General features: G+C 38.2%; 1 protein-coding gene across 1 annotated transcript in view; it reads right to left on the bottom strand.

The window, feature by feature from the left end:
- Positions 1–14,781: 14,781 nt before the first annotated feature.
- The window catches only part of HAAO (3-hydroxyanthranilate 3,4-dioxygenase), a 33,947-nt gene continuing 28,814 nt past the window's right edge, over positions 14,782–19,914 (bottom strand). Inside the window, exons 7-10 of the mRNA XM_048934816.1 lie at positions 19,179–19,324; positions 17,999–18,067; positions 16,760–16,842; positions 14,782–15,372 (exon numbers count right to left, since the gene is read on the bottom strand). Coding sequence (XP_048790773.1) covers positions 15,294–15,372; positions 16,760–16,842; positions 17,999–18,067; positions 19,179–19,324 — 377 coding nt within the window. The 3' untranslated portion in view covers positions 14,782–15,293. The remainder of the gene's footprint in view (positions 15,373–16,759; positions 16,843–17,998; positions 18,068–19,178; positions 19,325–19,914) is intronic.

Raw genomic sequence — 19,914 nt, 5'->3', positions numbered from 1 at the left:
AGGAGTCAGACGTAGGTTTGCAAGTGGTCCTTTTTTTAAATGATATTTACAGATTAACTGTGCTCTGAGCCTAGGGATTCTGCTCCGTAAACCAAGATATCTGCTACGACTGTTCAGCAACAGCTAACCCTAAAAAATGATCACACTTACAAACATGAAAAAGCATTTAATCTTTTTTAATCTGATATTTATTCAATGATACCAAAATTCCCCAGAGACCTTGATAGGAGGGAGTACTTAGTTTTGGTGGTTTTTTTTTTTGGTCCTTTTCAACAACTCTTTTATTATGATAGTAGAAAGTGGCACCTAGTACTGACAGACCTCATATCTGAAGCATATCAGTGCAGCATATATGCTCTGAGGGCAAAGCATATTTTGCTGAACCAACCATTCTCTTGCTTAACACACAACACATTATCACAACCTGTGTTCTTCATCACTCATATCTGTCAGCCTGAGTCGTGGGGGAAATGCTGGATTATTAGCACTTTTCTTTGGGCATGTGGTACTGACTAACATTCTGTAGCTTTAGGGACACTCTTTAGCTTTAGACTCTTTTAAAATGGCGGATACACATGGCTGACCTTTACCTAAAGTGATTGTGGTAAGAAAAATATATTATTTCAATTTTTTTTCTGAGTGAGAAAAAAAAAAAAATCCTTCTAGAAATACTGCAGAAGGCCTATGCAATTTTGATATCTTTTAAGCTTTGATTTTAAAACTTCTGACCCTCTACATGACCATTACTTTTATTGAGGAAGTGTATACATTCTACTGTTCACGTTAATTACTGATAAGGGAGATGTAGGAAAAAGCTCAATGATGAAACACATTTTGTGCGCCTGTTTTTCTTTTACCAAGCCAAGTTCTGCAGAGCTGGCAGCAGCTTCAGAAGGTGCCTTCTGTAAACCACTGCCCTCGTGACAATTTGAAATTCCCTTCTTTCCATCAAAAATAAAATCTCAGCTTCTCATATCTTGTCAAAAATGGGCTTCACAAGCTATGCATCCTTTGTGGCAGGCAGGTACTTAGGTGAGAAGCCATGCATAGAACAAGGGGAAAAAAAAGTGGGGATATTTCCTCATTTCTTTAATTATGCTGATCACTATGAAGATAGAAGGAACAGATGCTGTTATAAATATGAGGAAAGGGAAGGAGCGACAGCTTGACTGGATTACAGTCTTGGACCCTAGTCATCTAGTTTGTCATCTTAACTCTCATAACCAGGATTGCCAACTCTTCTTCAGTCATATAATACTTGGCAGTGAGGAAGTGAGGGAGTGAGTGAGAGAGAAATCCCAGCATATTTCCTGCTTCCTAGGATGTCTCCAGCTCTTGAGATAATGCTGTTTAGTTCTTAGTTGGGATGGGTTAACCTTCAGATAGATGGATAGAAATAAAAAATCTTAAATAGTAAGCTTACATTTTTGCAGAAGGCGATTGGTCACATCTGAGATAACAGACATTGTACTGGATATAACAACACATCTGTCTGTCCTTTGTTTAGGAAATGTATTCTGGTATAACTTGCTGCTACTGAAGTCAGCAGCAATTTTCCTAACGTTGCCTGTTATTACTTTTGTAAAAGTTGGGCAAATCACTGGGCCAAAATTATATATTTCTTGCAGTATGTCAAAACAACGAGCCTGAGAATAAAAATCTGCATAGCCTTAATATTTGCAGAGCAGTAATCAAGTGTGGAGAGCTTTTCCTGGAGTATACAAAGTTTTAGAATTTCTTTAAAAAGGATAAATTGTTCTCTCAGGAGCGGAATAGTAATTTATGTTTTCTTGGGCTGTAATGACAGAAATTGAATAATTTCACTGCAATTTGATTATAATTCAGCACTAATGCAGTCAGTCCTTAGTCTACATTGAGGTCATTTTTATTTAAGCCTCCATTTGAAGAATGATAAATGGACACAGTTAAACAGAACAAACTACTTCTTTTCTCTTTTCACCAACCTGTTCTGTATTCTAATAGGTATTGTCAATGTGTCTCCCTCTCCCTACATTAGTCAGTTCTCGTTTCTTCCAACTTTGCCCATTAGACTTGCCACCTTTGTTCATCTTGTCAAAGAGTCTTTCCAGTTGGCATACCTCCCTCTTAAGATGTACACAGAACTGGAAACAAGCCTCTACCTGTGGCATTTTGAGTGCCCAACAGACTGGAAGGGATTCCTTCAGGAGTTGCTTATACATCTCTACAGTGTTTGTTCTTTCCTTTATAATGCCCTATATATTTGTTTTCATTTTCTGATCTACAAAGACCTCCAGATATTTTCCTGCAAAGCTTTCACATGAGTTGCTGCTCATGCTTCTATATGTTTATTTTTATTTGTATCATACTGCAGTTGTCCCCACTGAATTTCACTCTCCTGTTTATAACAGAGTTATCATAAAAGTTTTGAATACTAATCTTACCTTTAAATTTATGGCAATTCATCCTCATTTGTGATTGTGTTTTAAATTCAAATGCTATCTATTGTATCATCTAAGTTACTGGTTACAACACTGATCACAGGACCATTTGGGCAGTCAATGATTAACAACTCTGTGAAGAATTTTATTCAACTTTTTATTCAACTAGCTTTAAGTATTGCTTGAAGTTCAACTTGAGTATATTTTCACCTGCTCTGTACTTTCTTGACATGTTTTTCCACCTATGTGAACCAAAGTCTAGGACCTTGCTGTAAATGTACAGAAGTTACTATTTCTCCTTTATTTGCCTTGTTTCTAAAAGGATATTAGATTGGATTGACCAGGCACTGGTGGTTGTTAACCTATTCAAACAGTAGATTAAACATATATGTATTTTTTAGAAAACTTACTCATTTCTTACACTGATCTGTTGTATGGGAACTGCTGAGTCACGGCCTGAACCTCTGATTGATCACCTGAGGCGAGCCATGAGCCAGCCAGAGGAGCACAACTGAAGGCAATTCACCTGTGCTGCCGGAAGGGGTGGAGCCAGGTTCCAGCCCTCTTAGACCTATTTAAGAGCTGGCTACCAGTGGGGAAGGATCTTGTCTGGAGATCCCTCCTTCTGGTGTTTTGTGGGTGCGCCAAGCATAAGGGTAAGCCTTCCATTTATTCTCTTTTGTTATCATAGTCTACTTTGCCTAACTCTCTTGTTTATTTTGTGATTGTAACATCTTAATATCCATTGGTTATACATCTGTGAAGATTAATTATATGTGTAATTTCTTTAAGAAAGCCAGCTATTTCCATAAACCATACGTAGCATCAGTAAAACCCTAAGATCAAACAAGATGGACTATTCTTGATTGAAATATGTAGAATACAAGTGTATTTATAAAGCATATAAAGCACTTTGTTCATTTTATTTAACATTTCTAAAAGAAAAGATCCAGAGGAACTCTTTATTAGGCAGTGTAGTGATAGCCCTACTGTTAATGGCTTTAATCTAAAAAGAGGATAGATTTAGATTTACTTTAGAAAGAAATTCTTCACAATGAGTGTGCTGAGGCATGCTGGCACAGCTGCCCAGAGAAGTGGTGCCCCATCCCTGGAGATGCTCAAGGCCAGGTTGGATGGGGCCCTGGGAAGCCTGAGCTGGGGGGAAGAGCAGCCCTGCCCACGGCTTGGGGTTGGTGCTGGGTGGGCTTTATGGTCCCTTCCAACCCAAACCATTCTGTAGTTCTATGAAGTCAAAGCTTTTGTTTAAAAATAAATAAATAAACAGAGAGAAAGGAAAAGAAAAAGAGAAAAAGGAAAAAAACAAAAAACAAAAACAAAAAAACCCAAACCAATATAAAAAAAACTAGCACTTGTTACTATTGAGAAAAATGAAATGTAACCTCACCTAAAAGTATTGCCTGAAAGATCAGGACAAGGAAGATGAATAAAATGAAACTTAAAGAAATTGGCATGAAAATTAAGATAATCAGGTGATAGACTTGCTATCTTTTAAGTGCACAGAGAGGTTGAATAATACTCAAATGCACTGTTAAGCCCAAACATATTGTTTTAGGTTAACGGTGTAAAGAAAGTCTGGACCATATATAACAGACAGATAATATGTACAGAACAATTAAGGAGGAAGTAATGTGGTATTGATCACAGTCCAGTGAATCTAACTCAATCTTTCTTAAAGACATAAATATTAAAGGGAATAAAAATCTATTAGACTATAAGGGTAACAGACCAAGGAGAAGTCAGGAGCATGAGCTGATGATGGAGGAAAAATCATGTCAGATAAACTTGATTAATATTTTGGAGATTGAATTACAGATGGCTGCAATGGAACAGATGTAATTTGTATGGTTGCCAGATCCTGCTCCTATTTATACAGACGAAAATCCCAACTGGCTCAGATGGCATCCATTGGATTCCTGCCAATTGAACTTAAGAGAGCAGTGAACACATCTCTGGCTTTCACTGAAACTTTATCATTGTAAATAGTCATTCAAATACGACTACGTGTATTGGTATAGTTTAGAAAATTTATTCCTCATAGAAAGGGATTAAATATAGGATTCTAGAAGAAATGGAAAATTCAGCCATAGATAATCAACACAAGCTTGTGTTACTATTTGAAATCAAAAGACAAAAGACAATCTAAGTGATGCGTTCCCAAAAGATGGTGTGTTTACTGAAGCAGCATGGACAAATATGCTATAACCTCATTTATGCTGCAGGGAGTGCTCCTTTAGAACTGCTCTTTTTTCAGAGCTTTCTCTAATTTTGAAGGAAATCTGCCTGAACGCACTACAACAGAGCTACACCATGGCTGGGGACTGTTCCCAACTTCCTGCATTAGCTTGTGCTTCAGTGGAGATGCATTCTGAATCATAAAGTAGTCCAAGACAGTTTACTGAATGCCACTACGTCATGCTTGTATGTGTCCAAAATGTTGTGAGGTTTTCTTGTTTGTTTGTTTACTTTGCAATGGCAAGATCCCATGGACAATATCTGAGATACTGATAAAGTATGCCATCAGATTATGAAGGATATTAAGCTGTGAAGCAGGACAGCAATACTGCAGAAGCTGATCTAAATAAAGTAGATATATGAGTTAGAAAGTTGCCTTGGATTAAAAAAAATATTTTTTAATGCTAGGGAATTTTAGGATTATTTTTTAAATAATAAATGAATAATGAATAATGCTGGCCTTTAGATTCTCTATAGAAAATTCCAATGAATTGCATGAGAGAGCCTTGAGTGTAGAAATATAGAGCTCACAGTAACATCCTGGCTCATCGCAACCAGCTACAGCAGAATTCTTTCTGTGCTGATAAGATTCAGTGTTATGAAGTTTGTACAGAGGGATAAGATAATTGGAATTTAATAGAGTACAGCGCAGCAATACATTTTTAAGTATTTTTAGCGCACCAAATAACGAGAAAAAGACAGAAGGACAGGAGAGAGAGCTCACAGATGAAGTTGCATAGCTGGAAGGGGTTATTTGATTACTATGTTACTGTTCACCCTTAGAATATTGCTAATTTGATGTTTACACACCAAGAGGTAATACCTCAATACAAAGCAATTAACGTAGCAGAAGTGTTTTCCTTAGTCATCTCTGCTCTACTCTGGATGTTTCTTCTTCTCAGTCGGGCACTTACATTTGCACAACACTGAGTGATTAGGCAAGCAAAGTTTTAACACAATAAGCCTTTAATTCAGAGGACTATGTAGTCTTTGTTTCTCACTGTTGGATACACAGTAAATATTGAGCCTACAGAAATGTCAGTGCTAAGGAGAAACAAATATGTGCCAGGAGTGAAGGAAATGGAGGGCTAATGAGGCTTTTGTCAGATGCCTTTCACTGCTTGTTGCGTGGCTTCCATTTTCTAGCTTGCTATTTAGCCTATAAGCCTCAGGGAAACAGATTGTCTCATAGTCTAAGTTTGTACAGTGCCTTGCTGAGCCTGGGAGCTTTACATTATAGAGTATTTGCTTTATTTATCACTCAGATATAGTGGGATTTGCCTTCTGTGCAGCTTTTCTTTTCCTTCCTGGTCTACAGAAATAACTCAAGCCTATACAGAGGAGAGAGCTAGTTCTTCCAGAGCACAGGGAATCCTAAAGTAAAACTCCTTTGAGCATGCAACAAAAGAAATGTCCATTGAGGTCACAGAGGACCACATTGTGTCTCATCTATGTGCTTTGTAGCTGTATGTGGAAATGAACTGAGTGCAAAACTTGCAGGTAGCATGCTTGGAAACTCACTATTTTTCATTCTTGGGAAACAAAAGAACTTAATGAACTCAGTGGGAACAAACAATGACAAGGAGGATATGTCATATTCCAGTGCCCAGTCTGAGAGGTAGCACGTTAGCTGCAGGAATCAGCAAGGATGAATGTCTCTTCCCCACTCAGCTCTGGCAATGGAGTTGTTTCACTGCCCAGTCCCTGCTTGGAGGACACAGCTGGTGCATAGGTATTTACAGGAATTTTACAGGAATATATACCTATTTACATAGGTATATACAGGAATTTTGCATTAGCAAATTCTGCCTTAGTTCTTGTCTGGTTCAGCTTGTCCTTTCCTATGTCCAATCTGAAGAGATCCATGGTAAATGCCCTGCTATCTTTCAGTGCTGTCCTGGGAGAAGCCCCTTTAAACCTTACCATCTTCTTAAAAGAGTAAGAGAATTTTTTGGAATTGTTCAGAATGTTCCTGTACAGCGTGGTTGTATGCGGCTACAGACCATCTGACCCACTGCTCTTCTTGATATTTTTCTCCACCATTATTATATCTTCCGTGAATAAGTCCTTAAATATCATTTGAAATGAATTATAAAATTTGAACATTCAGGCGGGAAAGGAGATGAGATGGGAGAAGAAATATTTCCAGGTGTTTTTGCTTTTTTTGTAAGAAAGTGTCTCTGTGAGCATAGCTCTGTATAACACTTATAGGGGGAAAAAAAAGGGGGCATCTTTGTAGACTTTGCATGAAACGAATACCATAACAGAGAAAATTTCAAACAGATTACTATACTTCTCTGAATAAATTAATGAGGTAGATATTTGAACATAAAAACTAGGTATTCTGTGGAACTTTACTTGAGTTGATATAAAATTTTCTCTTTCTGATGATTGCATAAAAGTAAATGTATTTTTCAAGCTGGTTCTAATGATCTCTGTCAGCTGCGCTATACTGCAGAAGAAAAGCTTTGTAAGTATTACTTTAGCTGATGAGTAAAGATATCATCCATCAGCTCTGTGAGATCCTTGGAAGACTGCTGAGAAAAGTTAGCGGGGGGCCAAGAAGTTGTAGAACATTCTGCATATCAGCCCCATCCCATCCCATTATAAACTGACATCTTATCAAGACTGGATTGGCTAGTTGTTATCTGCAAAGACCTTGTAGGTTGGGATGAGCAGTATGCTTAGTTTGCTGGAGGGAAACAGGTATAAAGGATCTGGCTGTTCCCATTTCAAGTTTGGTAAGGCAAGTATCAGTTTGTTGGTTTATGCTTCTACCCTTTGTAACAAAGTTTGTTACTTTAGAACCCCCCATTTTTACTGCTGTACTGTAGCAGAACATCAATGTGTTATAGCTGCTTCAATTCAATGTACTGGTGAGTACTTATTTTATAAATATCTTAATTTAGGACTAGAGGGAACTCTTAATCTTTTTGGTGTGTCTTTGCAGATATATTTTCGTAGGCTTGGAAATGATCTCAAAAATCTGGTCTTATGCCTCTTTGTGTTGACTCCAATATAACATTCTTTATATGGACTTTCTATAGGCCACCTGACATACTTGATAATCTAAAGAAATCACCACTTCAGCTGTATGTGTATATGGAAATGCTCTGTTGTTTCTTGTATAAAACAAAAAAAAAAAAGGGGGGATAGAAGCTGTGAGATTTTTTTTTCAAACTTATTAACTTACTTAGTGGCTTATTCTGAAGTTAGCTCCCATGGAGGAAAAGACAAGCTGATTTACCTGAACAAAAGATCTCTGTTTAGGTGGTTTACATGGTATTGCTGTAGCTAATCATGTCCCTGGGCACTCAATTTGAAAAATGAACGCTTCTGTCAATTTAAGTTGCCATGGAAATCCTCACAGCATGAACCTTCTTAGTGAAGACCTTATGGCAGAGAACAAACTATATCTATGATTTCCCTAAGAACATCATATAGCATTGTAAAAAGGTTTTCTGCATACCTTTAAAACACACATTCAATAACTACTCTTCTCCAGTTCTAGCATACTTTTCCTAACCTTTCTTCAAGTTAAGTAAATGAATGTAATTTTCTAATAGTGCATGTTCACTTGAAGAAATGATGTAAGAAACTGAAGAAATTATTAAGTCCTCATGCCCTAAAGTATTTTCAAAGTCATTCTTTCTTTTTATTATTTACTAAAATCTCTGTATGTTGAGCTTTTATAAATTCAAGGGTGGGATTAACTATTGGCATTTTAGTTCATTTGTATTCCAGTAGTTTCAGTCCACTCTCAGTAAGTGTGAACTTTGCAAGCATAGGATCAAATAATAATAAAGGGAAAAATACAAATGATCTTTCATTTGTTTATAAGTCTATAACTTTTTTGTTGTTTAGATCATTGAGGTAAGTTTAGAGATTACTTTGCAGTCCGTTTAAATTTTACTTGAATTCTAAAATAATGAGAGAGAAGTTAATAGATTGACTACTTCTTTTTAAAGATGTTCTCATTTCCCTCCTGTGCTTTCTTCTGTGTGTGTCAGGATGTTCACATTTCAGTGAACAACTAGAAGCTGCTTCTTTTCAAAGGATGAAACCGCTGATTTGTGAATTACTGGCTTTTCTGTGAAGCCAATTTCAGCTGTAACGAGAGTGTTAAATCATCAAAAGTATTAATTATCTTGAATAAGATACGCTATTTGAAGTTATAATGTGTATCCTGTGTCAAGCAGCCTTTATGTGCCAGTGCATTGTGGAATGAAAGGCCAGTAGAACTCTGTTACAGGGCTATGAGACTGGGGTAATTCCATTAGCTATGTGTTCATACAAACACAACTGAGAAAGGTATTTGTCCCAGTATAGATGGGTAAGGAAATAAATAAAATGATTTTGATACAAAATGTTAAGAATTAGGTGGATGGTTGGACTTGGATGATCTTGGAGGCCTTTTCCAAACTTGGTAATTCCACGATTTTGTATGGAAAATACATTCATTGACAGAAAGCCCAGGATGTATAAATTTACCCATAAAAAGCTTTTACCAAGCATTTTTTACTGTTTTGATGTGTCTCTTTTTAAGCAAGAAGAATTTAGCATCTTCTACAAAGACTGTGGTTTGTTTTCTTTTCCCTAGCAAGCAACTTCAAGATGACCATGCACGTGAATCATGCAAACTGCATTCATCTCTATCCAGCTCCCGCGGGACTGTTGTTGGTGTTATGAAAGTAGTGTTTGTGCCCGACTTGGTGCCAGCTGTAGCAAAGGCCAGCCTCTAATAGAGGTAGGGTTGGCAGTAATGTGGATATTAAAGCACACAAATGAGCAAGGAGTTCAGTTTGCCACCCGATAGCTCCCCCTGTAGTAGATAAAAGGAGTACTTCATTCTCTGGAGCTTTCAATCCATCTCTCCATTCACTAAACTTCCTTTTAAATTGAGTCTATTTAGCTTCCCCTGCCAGACACTCTGGCACAGTTCCTCAGGCACTTAAATATCATTGCGGGTTTGGGTTTCTGAGCCTACATCTTATTTCCCTCTGAGGGGGAGGAAGCTTTGCAAGTGGAGTTAATTTTGCTATAGAGGAAATAAATGCCATGAAACCTTTCTATTAGATTAAAAAACAGATAATAAAAAAAACAACCTCTGGCCCTTCACTTGGTGTGTCTGTGAGCTGCAGAGCCCTAGCAGCAGGGAGGCTGTGAAAAGGCTGGTTTAGGTGGAGCTTCTTACAGAGCTGGTTTTGGCTTCCAGTGAAGCCCAGGGTAGTTCCTTCCTCTTCTAAAATCTCTTGCTTTTTCTGTTCTCCAGCAGCATGTATGGAGTGCATCCAACCCACAGAGAGCGCAGATGCAGCTGCTCCATAAAAGCTTCTGAAATATCCCGTGTCTGACATAAATAAAAGTGACCTTTAGTATCAATCTCCATCTCTGTCTGCCAATAATTGGCTAGCCATTTTCTAAAACAGCAAGCATACACAGCATGCTTGGCACAAATTTCTCCAGAAAAGAAAGGGTTTCATAATTCTTTATGCCTTCCCAGTATCTTTATGCAGTATATAGATGTTCGCATACAAATCCCCATGTGGCTATATATGTACACACATATGTACAGTGTGCAGTGGTATTTTTGACACAGCAAAGCAACACTTGCAGTATTTTAGTGTACCAGCCTGATTCTATTAACATACTGGAATAAATCAGGGCAGATGCACCTAAATTGGCCAATATGTAAGTAGTGGCAAACTGCTTTCAGTGAAGAGTTGGGTGTAGATTGCCTAGCTAATCCAGAAGATGGAAGAAAGAGCTCTAGACAGTTGAACAGTGCCGTCCATCTTGGAATAGAAGCCAGGAAATTGGTTAATTTTCATTTTGAACTCCACATCCGAAAGGATAAGGCAGTCAAATTTTAGCGCTAGCATGCAGCTTTCTGTTTCGATTTAAAAATAAAGCTAATCTAATAGTTTGTGAATGAAAAAAAAATTAAATTAGAAATAAATTCTTGTCACTGCAGTTTGTAATATTTATAAAAATCACTACAGGATTTACTGGGTGAGTTCTAGTAGCTGAAAATATTATTTGGATATTAAAAATATACTCTAGGAGCTACATATGTTTTCTGTGAAATGCTTATGGCAATTTCATTTCCTATGATTTCATATTTATTAAATATCACTTTTGTTGTCGAGGTATGTGATCTCTGCTGCCTGAATTGAAAGCATGTCTGGAAGGGACTCATACAGTATTCTTGCTTTGTTTTGTATCTTTACATAAAATAGCTTTGATTTCATTGCTTTTTGCATCATTGAGTGCTTTTGATTATCTGCATTTTTAAAGTGAGTTACTCTTACATCACACTGCAGGTTCACTATTGTTAGTCTGTTGGGGGTCCTTGATTAGCTGCTAGCAACTTCTCCTTTTCTTCTGCTTCCACTTCTGTGCTGTGGTTGGAGAGTCAGTGATCCTGATAAGAAATGTTGGGAATTCCGTGTGATATTCTGGCATGTGTGCTTGCTCTGAATGTGTCTCTCATACATTCACAATGTCATACAAAAGTTTCATTTGCTATTTACCACTCTTCTCCTGAAGAGAATAGCAAGGTACTATCCTATATGGGAACCTCTGCATTTAATGTTTTTTGTTTTTTTTTTTTTTTTTTTGCCATTCTCCAATAAAGCATACAGAGTAGGAACTGTAAGTGTTTATGGTCAGTATCGAGAAGCAGTCATTAACTCTTAACATTTTTCCCAGATTGTTGTAAACCATGTTGAGCTATCTGTGATCTGACAAGCTGCTGATTATTTCTCCCATGCCCAAATGTGATTTTCAGCTTCTTTTTGTAATGTATGCCAAGACACTAACAGACAGCTCGGATCACGCGTATTCAGCCAAATAATTGTCACTCAAACAATGGCTTTGTAATGATACGTGCTTTTTGTCAGCATTAGTTTTTGTTTTATAGAGTAACATTTTCTGTAATTCTCTCAGGGGACTAGGAATTATCCTTAAGCTTGCTAGCAATACTGGGTGCTCCTTTTGTGGCTCAATTTGTCTTACTGTAGATAATGCAGAGATTCCCAAATAGTGTAGCCTATGGTGGGGATGTTCCTGCAGGTCAGCGAAGATGCGGTTTTGACATCCCCAGGCTCCCCAAGGAGGTGGTTGAATTACTACCCTGGATGTGTTTAAAAACCTTTTGGATGTGGCGCTCAGTGACATGACCTAACAGAGGGCTGCTAAAGTTGGGTAGTATGGTTAGTCATGGTTGGACTTGATGATCTTTAAGGTCTTTTCCAACCTGAATGATTCTATGATTCCCACTCACAGAGACTGAAGGGTCCCTGCAGCTTCTTTTCCTGAGACTATTGGGTAAAGTGAAGTGATAGATATCTTGCAGTTTTGCAAGAAGAGCATGAACTTTGCTCAGCTCTTGGAAAAAGTAGAAACCAATTCCTGTCAGCCCTCCTCAGTGGAGGTGGCTCTCTGCAATGTTCAGATCTTCAAGCATGTCAAGATGCAATGTAATTGAATTACTTGTTTAAAGATCTTGGAGGTATATTTAACCTAAATCAACAGCAGTTTAGAAATAATTGTCCATAAGATTCACAGATCTGCTAACAGGGAAAATGTCTGCAGAAGTGAATCTGATTTGCCCAATGGCTTGGCCATTTCAGTGGTTGTTTCTGCAAAGGTGCTGAATAGGAGCTGTTTGATATATATTGATTTGATATGTTTTCCCCTTAGCTTTCAAGATTTAATCAAAATTTCAGTAACAATGAAAGGGAGAGTTTTTATGCACTTACAGAGTTTCTGAACAATCACTGATAATATAACTGTCTGGAGCCAGACAGTGCTGGCACTTGTAAGTTGAATGAGGTATTTAATCTGCAGGGTAGATCTTAGCTTTGACTTCTTCATTATTACTTTAAAATTAACAATTTTATTTTGGGTCCAGCCAGAAGTTATGCTGCATACTTGGATGCTGAACTATTTATTTTCAATCAGATACAGACCAGGATACAATGACCTTCATCAGCCTGAAGTGTTCATTAATGTGCACTCTGAATTAACTGAAAATAAAATAAATAAGAAGAATCTCCAACCCACTGAAAAGTCTGCATCACAAGCATAAGCTTTTTTTTTGTAGGAATTTGTTAAAAAGCTTAGGTATTTTTTCCTACTTATATGCAATGGTGGTGGGAGGATTGCATTTTGCGCATCTGTTCTTTAACATTAATATGTCTGGAGAGCTCAAATCAAAGTAGTACGAATGCTTTTAACGTCAAAATGAAAGTATTATCTTAATGCAAAATCATAGGATTGGCTTACAGGTGTGAGTAAATTCTACATGGGCCTGAAGAAATGGTTTATTACAACACACCTTACAAGTTAAAGGATCCATCTCGTCTTGTTTTCTGCATCTAGTAGTTTGTATTTCAAAGGAGCAAGCAACATCTAAAAATAAAGCAAGAATGGAGGAAGAAGAGTTCCTCTCTTGACTTCTGCAAGCTGAAAATGTATGCATTTTATTTGGCATTTGAAATGTAGCTAGCATTTGACAGTTAACTTGCCTTAATCATTGTGTTAATAAAAATAATTGTACAACCTTGATCACTGCAATCTGTTTACAGCATGATCCATGAGGATCACTGTTTTCCTGTGTTTTGCTTAACATTGCATTTTTTTACCGGTGCCGATGTATAATGTGACTGTGCTGATGAACACGTTTTGTTATTGATCCAAGAGACCTTTAAGATGATCTAGTTCCAACCCGACTGCTGGACAGGGGGACACCTGGCAGGGGTACCTCCCTCTAGACCAGGTTGTTCCAAGTCTCATCCCACCTGGCTTTTCATGTTTTTTCTTTTTCCTTACAAAACTTATCAGTTTTCTTGCCGGGTTAAAGGCACTGAACCACCAGTCTCTCTTGACACTTTGTCCAACAACAGGCAGGTCTGAGCTCTTTGCCTTTTCCCATTTGAGGTAATGAGGAAAGCTCCTGCTGACTTCCAGGCTAGGTGAAATACAGCCTTGGGTAACTCTATGGATGCTTGCCAGTAGATTCAAACTCTTCTGTGTGTGCTTCTAAGCTTTCACATCAGCACCAGCTTGTGACTGTGGACAGTCCTGAGTGTGTAATAATTAATGAGAAGTAGTGTGCGTATGTGTTTTTTCTGGTCTGTGTGGGCTTTACTGTATGAAATTCTGTTTAGAATGCATATTTGTATAAAGGCATTGCTTCTGAGTTTCAGAGAAATTGTGAGCTACAGTTGGACTGTCTATGTGTGAATGTATGTTCAGCTCACGCCTGCCAAAATGCAATAACAGAGGTAAGATAATTAAGTATGGGACGACACGGTATATGTACAATTCAGATTGAAAATGCGTACCCAAATCAATACACAAGTGAACTCTGGGGCCAAAGTACCTACTGAACTGACCATACATACACAGTAATAGTGCCTGACAGCTAAAAGGTCTCCAGGGATCACATTAGCATCTGGCCCCCGGCCCCCCTACTCGTAGGTAGAGAAGCATGGGTGCCTCTTTGGGACAGTTTACCATACGTAGTGTTGTATACATGTGTACACATAAAAACGCACATAACGTACAGGAAAGGAATAAAGTGCCTGAAAAGTGAATATCAGGAGCCTTCTGGAACTATTTTGAATTCATAGAAAAAGAACTTGGAGGTTTCTAAATTGCTGTGGAACGAGTAAATAATGAGAACATTGTTATATCCTCATATATGCTTTGGATATCAAATAATTATTGAACTTCAGGAGATGACCCAAAACAACAGAAATAAGTCTCAAAAGAGAAATTAGAAGGCAGAACTCTCCACTCCCAGTACTTAGTATCCAGGCCTTTTTAACAATCTCCTCTCATGCTGTTTAGATCCTGACTTTTAGTTAAGGATTGCACACTGCTTAAGTAACTGTGTAGATAACAGCAATAACATCCCAACCCTGGATTCTGAGCACAAGCAGTGGCAGAATTGCGGGTGATGGATCTAGCTCAAGGCTCTGGGTCTGGCTTTTACACTTGGCTAAGTTAGAATTCAGGTGTTTGATGTCAATGCTACTGTTGCTTCCCCTTTTTGTAGCACCCCTCCTCTTTTTCCCAAGGTATTGAGATCCTCAAGCAGTGGAGCAGATGAAGTTTATTTTTTTTATTTTTAAAAGGTATTTTTATCCAAAGCTCTCAGAAGATCTATAACTTATCACAAACAAAAGTGCTCTGAGGGCTAACATATCCAGTTTATCACAAATGGCAAAACTGAGGCAAGGAGATAAAAAGAGCGTTCAGTAAGCAGGCACAGCGAGACTTGCACTTGAAAAACTTTTAATTTATTCTAGATAGTATCATTTATATTACTGTATATCTAATCCCATTAGTTGGATCTGTTTTCAGTTGCTTTCATGTAAGAAGTATGGCTTTGTTTGGCTTTTAACATAATTACTGGTTGAAGATTATACTGAATTTTTACCTACTTGGGGAAAAAGAAGTTATTATAAGGCATAGCACTTGATTACACTTAATTCCAGTGTAACCATTGTGTTAGATTGTTCGCATTTCCAGGCATTCTGACTAAAAGATGATTAAGATGAGACAAATAGGTTAAAACTTCTTTATCATCAAAGTCAAGTGCTACATAAACTAGTTATAAGGCTGCTTGCGTTTTGGATCCTGAGCAATATAAAGAGCAACACATTCCTCAGATCTCTTCCAGCAGTACCTGGGAAAACAGAGATAACCCAATGTGTATGGGGGAATATGGGATGACAAACCATCCACACAAACAACTAATGTGCTTATGCTGCTGAGAAGCAGAGAAATTACAAACAGGTTCTCTTCTGCTTAAACTTGTTCTGTATTGGTATGTCTTGTTATATTTTTGGGAACTACTCTATGTCATCACCCATATAAGCCAAACATCATGACACAGTAGGGAAGAATTTCTCTTCTTACAGATGAACCAAGGGGAAAGGCATACATTGTGATCTCAACGACATGAGGGTTGAAACAGATAAGCACAGATATTTTTTAGCAACGTAAGTAACCAAAATATTTGTGTATAAGAGTATTTGTGTCTTGTGGTCAAGCACTGTCACATTAGCTTTTTATGCTAGTTTCAGAGATGGCCAGAGATCAGTATCAGTGTACAGCAGCGACGCACACAATAACATGTATCTGCTGTAGAAAACTGGTAAATGTCTTAACCCAGAATGATCTGTGCTGGCAAATCTCTGCACATGCATCATGCCAGGACTTTGAAAACAGTCTCATTCATTGGACTGCAGGATTGGGAACTAAATAAAGTGATTTCAAAGAGGTGGAGGAGGTGATTGCATACTGGAATCACAGATGTAGAGAGGCTCTACGCAGCTGGACAGTTTCAGATCTTTCAACAACTGTTTCTGGTGTTAGTGATTAGCAAAAATAATCACTACTACTCAATAGTTGGTTTTTGGGTTCTTTTGCTTTTTTTTTTTTTTTTTTTTTTTTTTTTTCCTTTTTTTTTCCTGTAAGAAACAAGGCCACTTATAACCATATATCATTAATCTACTGCACTGCATTACTGGTGAGCATACATCCTTCTTCAGGGTGGGCGCTTCATCAGTCTATGTCACTTTTCACAAGATTGGCAAATACTTTCCCTTTCTGTTCTCTCTGGAAACTGTTTTCACCAGTTTTTCTTTTACTTATATTTTATGTGTCATTACCATGAAATAGCCCTATGAATCTTACTCCAGGAGGAGAGCTGTGCTCTTGGCCTGGCACCCAAACCATGTTTTTGGTTTTGTTGATCAAGGCTGGTTGGAAGTTTAGAGTATCTGCTATGAGTGTATTCTCACTTTTCTTCATGATCTTTTGCAGGTTGTTTTTTCTTGACAGTGTTTTTATTGTATTTTTCCCCAGCTTAACCATTAGGGGAAAGCTAGATGAATGCCTGGCTTTGTTTGCTCCAGAATAGACTTTTGCCCTAAGGAGTAATGCAGACTATTGCAAATCCTGCAATCTCAGAGGCTGTGTTTCTGCAGGAGAAAATTCACAGCTTGGTATGGACTAAATACACAGAATTTATATTGTTGGAGTCTGGGAAATCATTCATCTCTACTCACAAACTCTGGGCACGGACAAGAAGGCTATCACCAGCAGTTAGAGTCAGAGTTTTGCCATCCACAGTAATGGTAGATGCACCCTCCTAAAGGGAAAGAACAGATAGTCAGCTTTTAGTTATGTGTTCTGTCGTGAGTAAGAAGAAAATTCTGCAGGTAAGTATGGAAATATTTTCCACTGAAGGAGCACTTCTAACTTGCTCAGTTTTATGAGGACTAGCTAAATATCCAGCTGATGTTCCCTGTCTGACACTATTAGCATCAATAAAAACATGCTTCATGGTTCATTGTTCCCCATCACAAAGCAGCAACTTATTGCTTGATATCTTGGGGATATGCTGCAACCAATCTAACCAGAGGTGCAACTCTCTGGAAAATTAGAGGGAACATTCAGGAGTAATTCAAACTCCTTTTTGACTTTTCTGACTTCCTACTACCTTTTTACATCTTGAAAAGTAGTCCATGAGTCAGCAGGGAGCTGATAGAAATCACTAATGGGAGTTCATCTACACTAGAACACACTTCTCATTATCTTGTCAAGCAGAGGAACCAGATTCCTGCCAGCAACACGGTCTTGATTGCACGGTCTGCTGCGAGCTGCAGTGTAAACAAGTGTCTTTCAAGATTGTTATGTCTTTAATTAGTAGTCGATGGTCCCCATGAATTTCAGCAGAATGGGAAGTGATAGAAACATCTGCTCCACAAGCTAATCTAACTTGCTTTTCTCTGCAGTGTTTCGCTTGAGCTGCATTTCCTAGAAGCCACTAGAAAGAAGGGCACGTGGATCACCTACTTCTGTGCTTTAGTATAAACAATTTCTCGGATTGTTATTGACTTTGTCTGCCTGATTCCAGTTGTCCTACAGTATGTGGACAAATGCTTCAAGGCAGAAGTAACAGGTGATAGCTTTTATTATATAGAGGCATACTCATATATTTAGAAGATATCCCCTAGTAGAAATAAGAATCCTCACCAAGACCTGATGGAGGATGGCAACAGTTCTATATTCAACATACGAGGTAAAGGAAAAGAGGTGGTATTTTTAAGGTGGTAGTAATTTACAGTTATTTTTCACGAAAGTTTAAAGCCAAAAAAAGTTTCCTTTTTATGACGATTTCCATTACAAAGAAGGTAATAATCAATTTCTGTTGCTCTTTCTAGGAGGCTGTACTACTGCTCAGTTTGCTCTGACTGGAAATATGAACTCAAGGGTTAACAGGTATAAACTGAATTGTCACATACCAGCTGCCATATCCAGATATCTGAATTCTTTTTGCATTTTTCAGTTGTTCCTGGTCCATAAGCTATAACCTGGAAAAAAAAAAAAAGTCAGGGAAGAAAAGTAATAGATTCATCCCCACGAGTGAAGTGTACATATTCATGTTCCTACAGCACTTGAACATTCTATTTTTAAAGAAAAATGTTCACAGAATCTGTCATTATTTTTACAGACATTAAAATTCACATTACGTTTTGTATTCTCATATTGATTCCTCCTGATAAGATAAAAAGGGAACTGATCACACCTGCCACTCCTTATGCTCCTCTGTATCCTCGCTTATCTATTCCTACTGCCTCCTCCCACTCCCAGCTTGGCATCAACATCCTTCCTGCTTCTGTTCTGGGAACAGGCACTTCCTCCTTGTGAACTCTGGGCCCTGTCAAGAGGCTGCTGAAGTAAAAAAGATTCTTCCAATAACATTAAAAAGGCTGTGGATCAGACCTTATTTTTCTTCACTGTCTACCTTCTCTGTGTTCTTCGTGACAGACCCATGCCCCCTGTCACTCTACTGTCAGATAGATTGGATTCTTCAGAGTGTGACTTCAAGTAACCCAGGGAGATAATGTTTTGTAAACTGTTGTGCTGTCAAGTGCTGACAGCTTCATTTGCACCCAAACTGGACTGTGTTTGACTGACCAAGAAGTGCAATGCTCTAGCATGGCCCTGGCCCTTGGGTGCTGTACAGTTCTCTTTGTTTCCATGTTATGTAGGTTAAGAAGAGGAAAAAAAAAACACTGTGTATTTACACATTCAAATTGGACTTGGCAACAAGAATGCTGTAGAAACATACTGGGAAGCTAAGCACACTTGTGAGTAGTATTTGCATCATGCTGATATTTTTGATTCGAGAAATATGGGAGCGAGGGATGGAGAGAACTCTTTTAGTCCCAAAGGAAGTGAATGGAAATCAGACTCAGGTTGATTCTGCACACAGCAGTGGCTGAGATAGCAGGCCCCTGCCCTACATTCAACCAGGGCAATGGACAACAGTGGGCTTGTACAGGGGCCAGGCATGCTAAGGGGGAACTGCTCTCTAAGGATGCGTAGTTTTCTCTGTCGTGAGGCCTGGATTCATACAAGGCACCTAATATCTGTACCTTTAAAAATCTCTCACTCTTTTATAGCAATTTAAGCTCCTACCTCCGTTTCAAAGGTATCTCCAAACATTCTCAAGGATTGCTTCTGATTTATTTCTCCCCGATGATCATTCAACCAGCCTTGGAAGGAGAATGGCTCCATTACAGAAGAGCAATTTAGTGGGAAGGGTGTTTCTTTCAGGAGATCATCTATAAAAATGGCAGAGAGCTGTCGGTCACATTTCTCTGGATCTTTGCAGAATTTTGCTGTTGCTTACAGCTTGAAGGGCTGATTGTACAGACATTGTCTAGTTAAAAGACCATGACCATAGTTTGTTGCCACAATTATCATAACAGTACTTGAGGTTAAGAGGTGTGTCTTGTTTGGAATCTAGATGAGGTTGCTTCTCTGTAGCTGTTGTCAGAACTGTTATATGTCCAGGCTTAAAAATACATTTGAAAAGTAGTGTATAGTTTTTGTTAATGTGTTCTTTGTTTCTTTCAGACAAGCTTGTGTCTTTGTACAAAACTGATATGTCATTTCTGACCTTTGCTGAGTCACTTCTTACACATCCCCATGTGAGTGGAATGAGACAACACAACCACCCTGCTCTCACAGAGTCAGTACTGGCTTTTGTGCTTCTTCTCCCCTGGGTGTTATTTAATACACTGTCCACAGTGAAGCCAACTGGCTACCACTTTAAGTTTAATAAAAGGCTTTTCTTGTGGTGTTCCTGGATTTGTAGGTGGATTTAATTTCTAGTAATTTTCCTTCAGATCTGATTTAATTTAAAATAGCT

This window comes from Lagopus muta, chromosome 2, assembly GCF_023343835.1.
Source record: "Lagopus muta isolate bLagMut1 chromosome 2, bLagMut1 primary, whole genome shotgun sequence".
NCBI classification, from domain to species: Eukaryota; Metazoa; Chordata; class Aves; order Galliformes; family Phasianidae; genus Lagopus; species Lagopus muta.
This window is presented reverse-complemented; position numbering and strand designations above follow the sequence as displayed.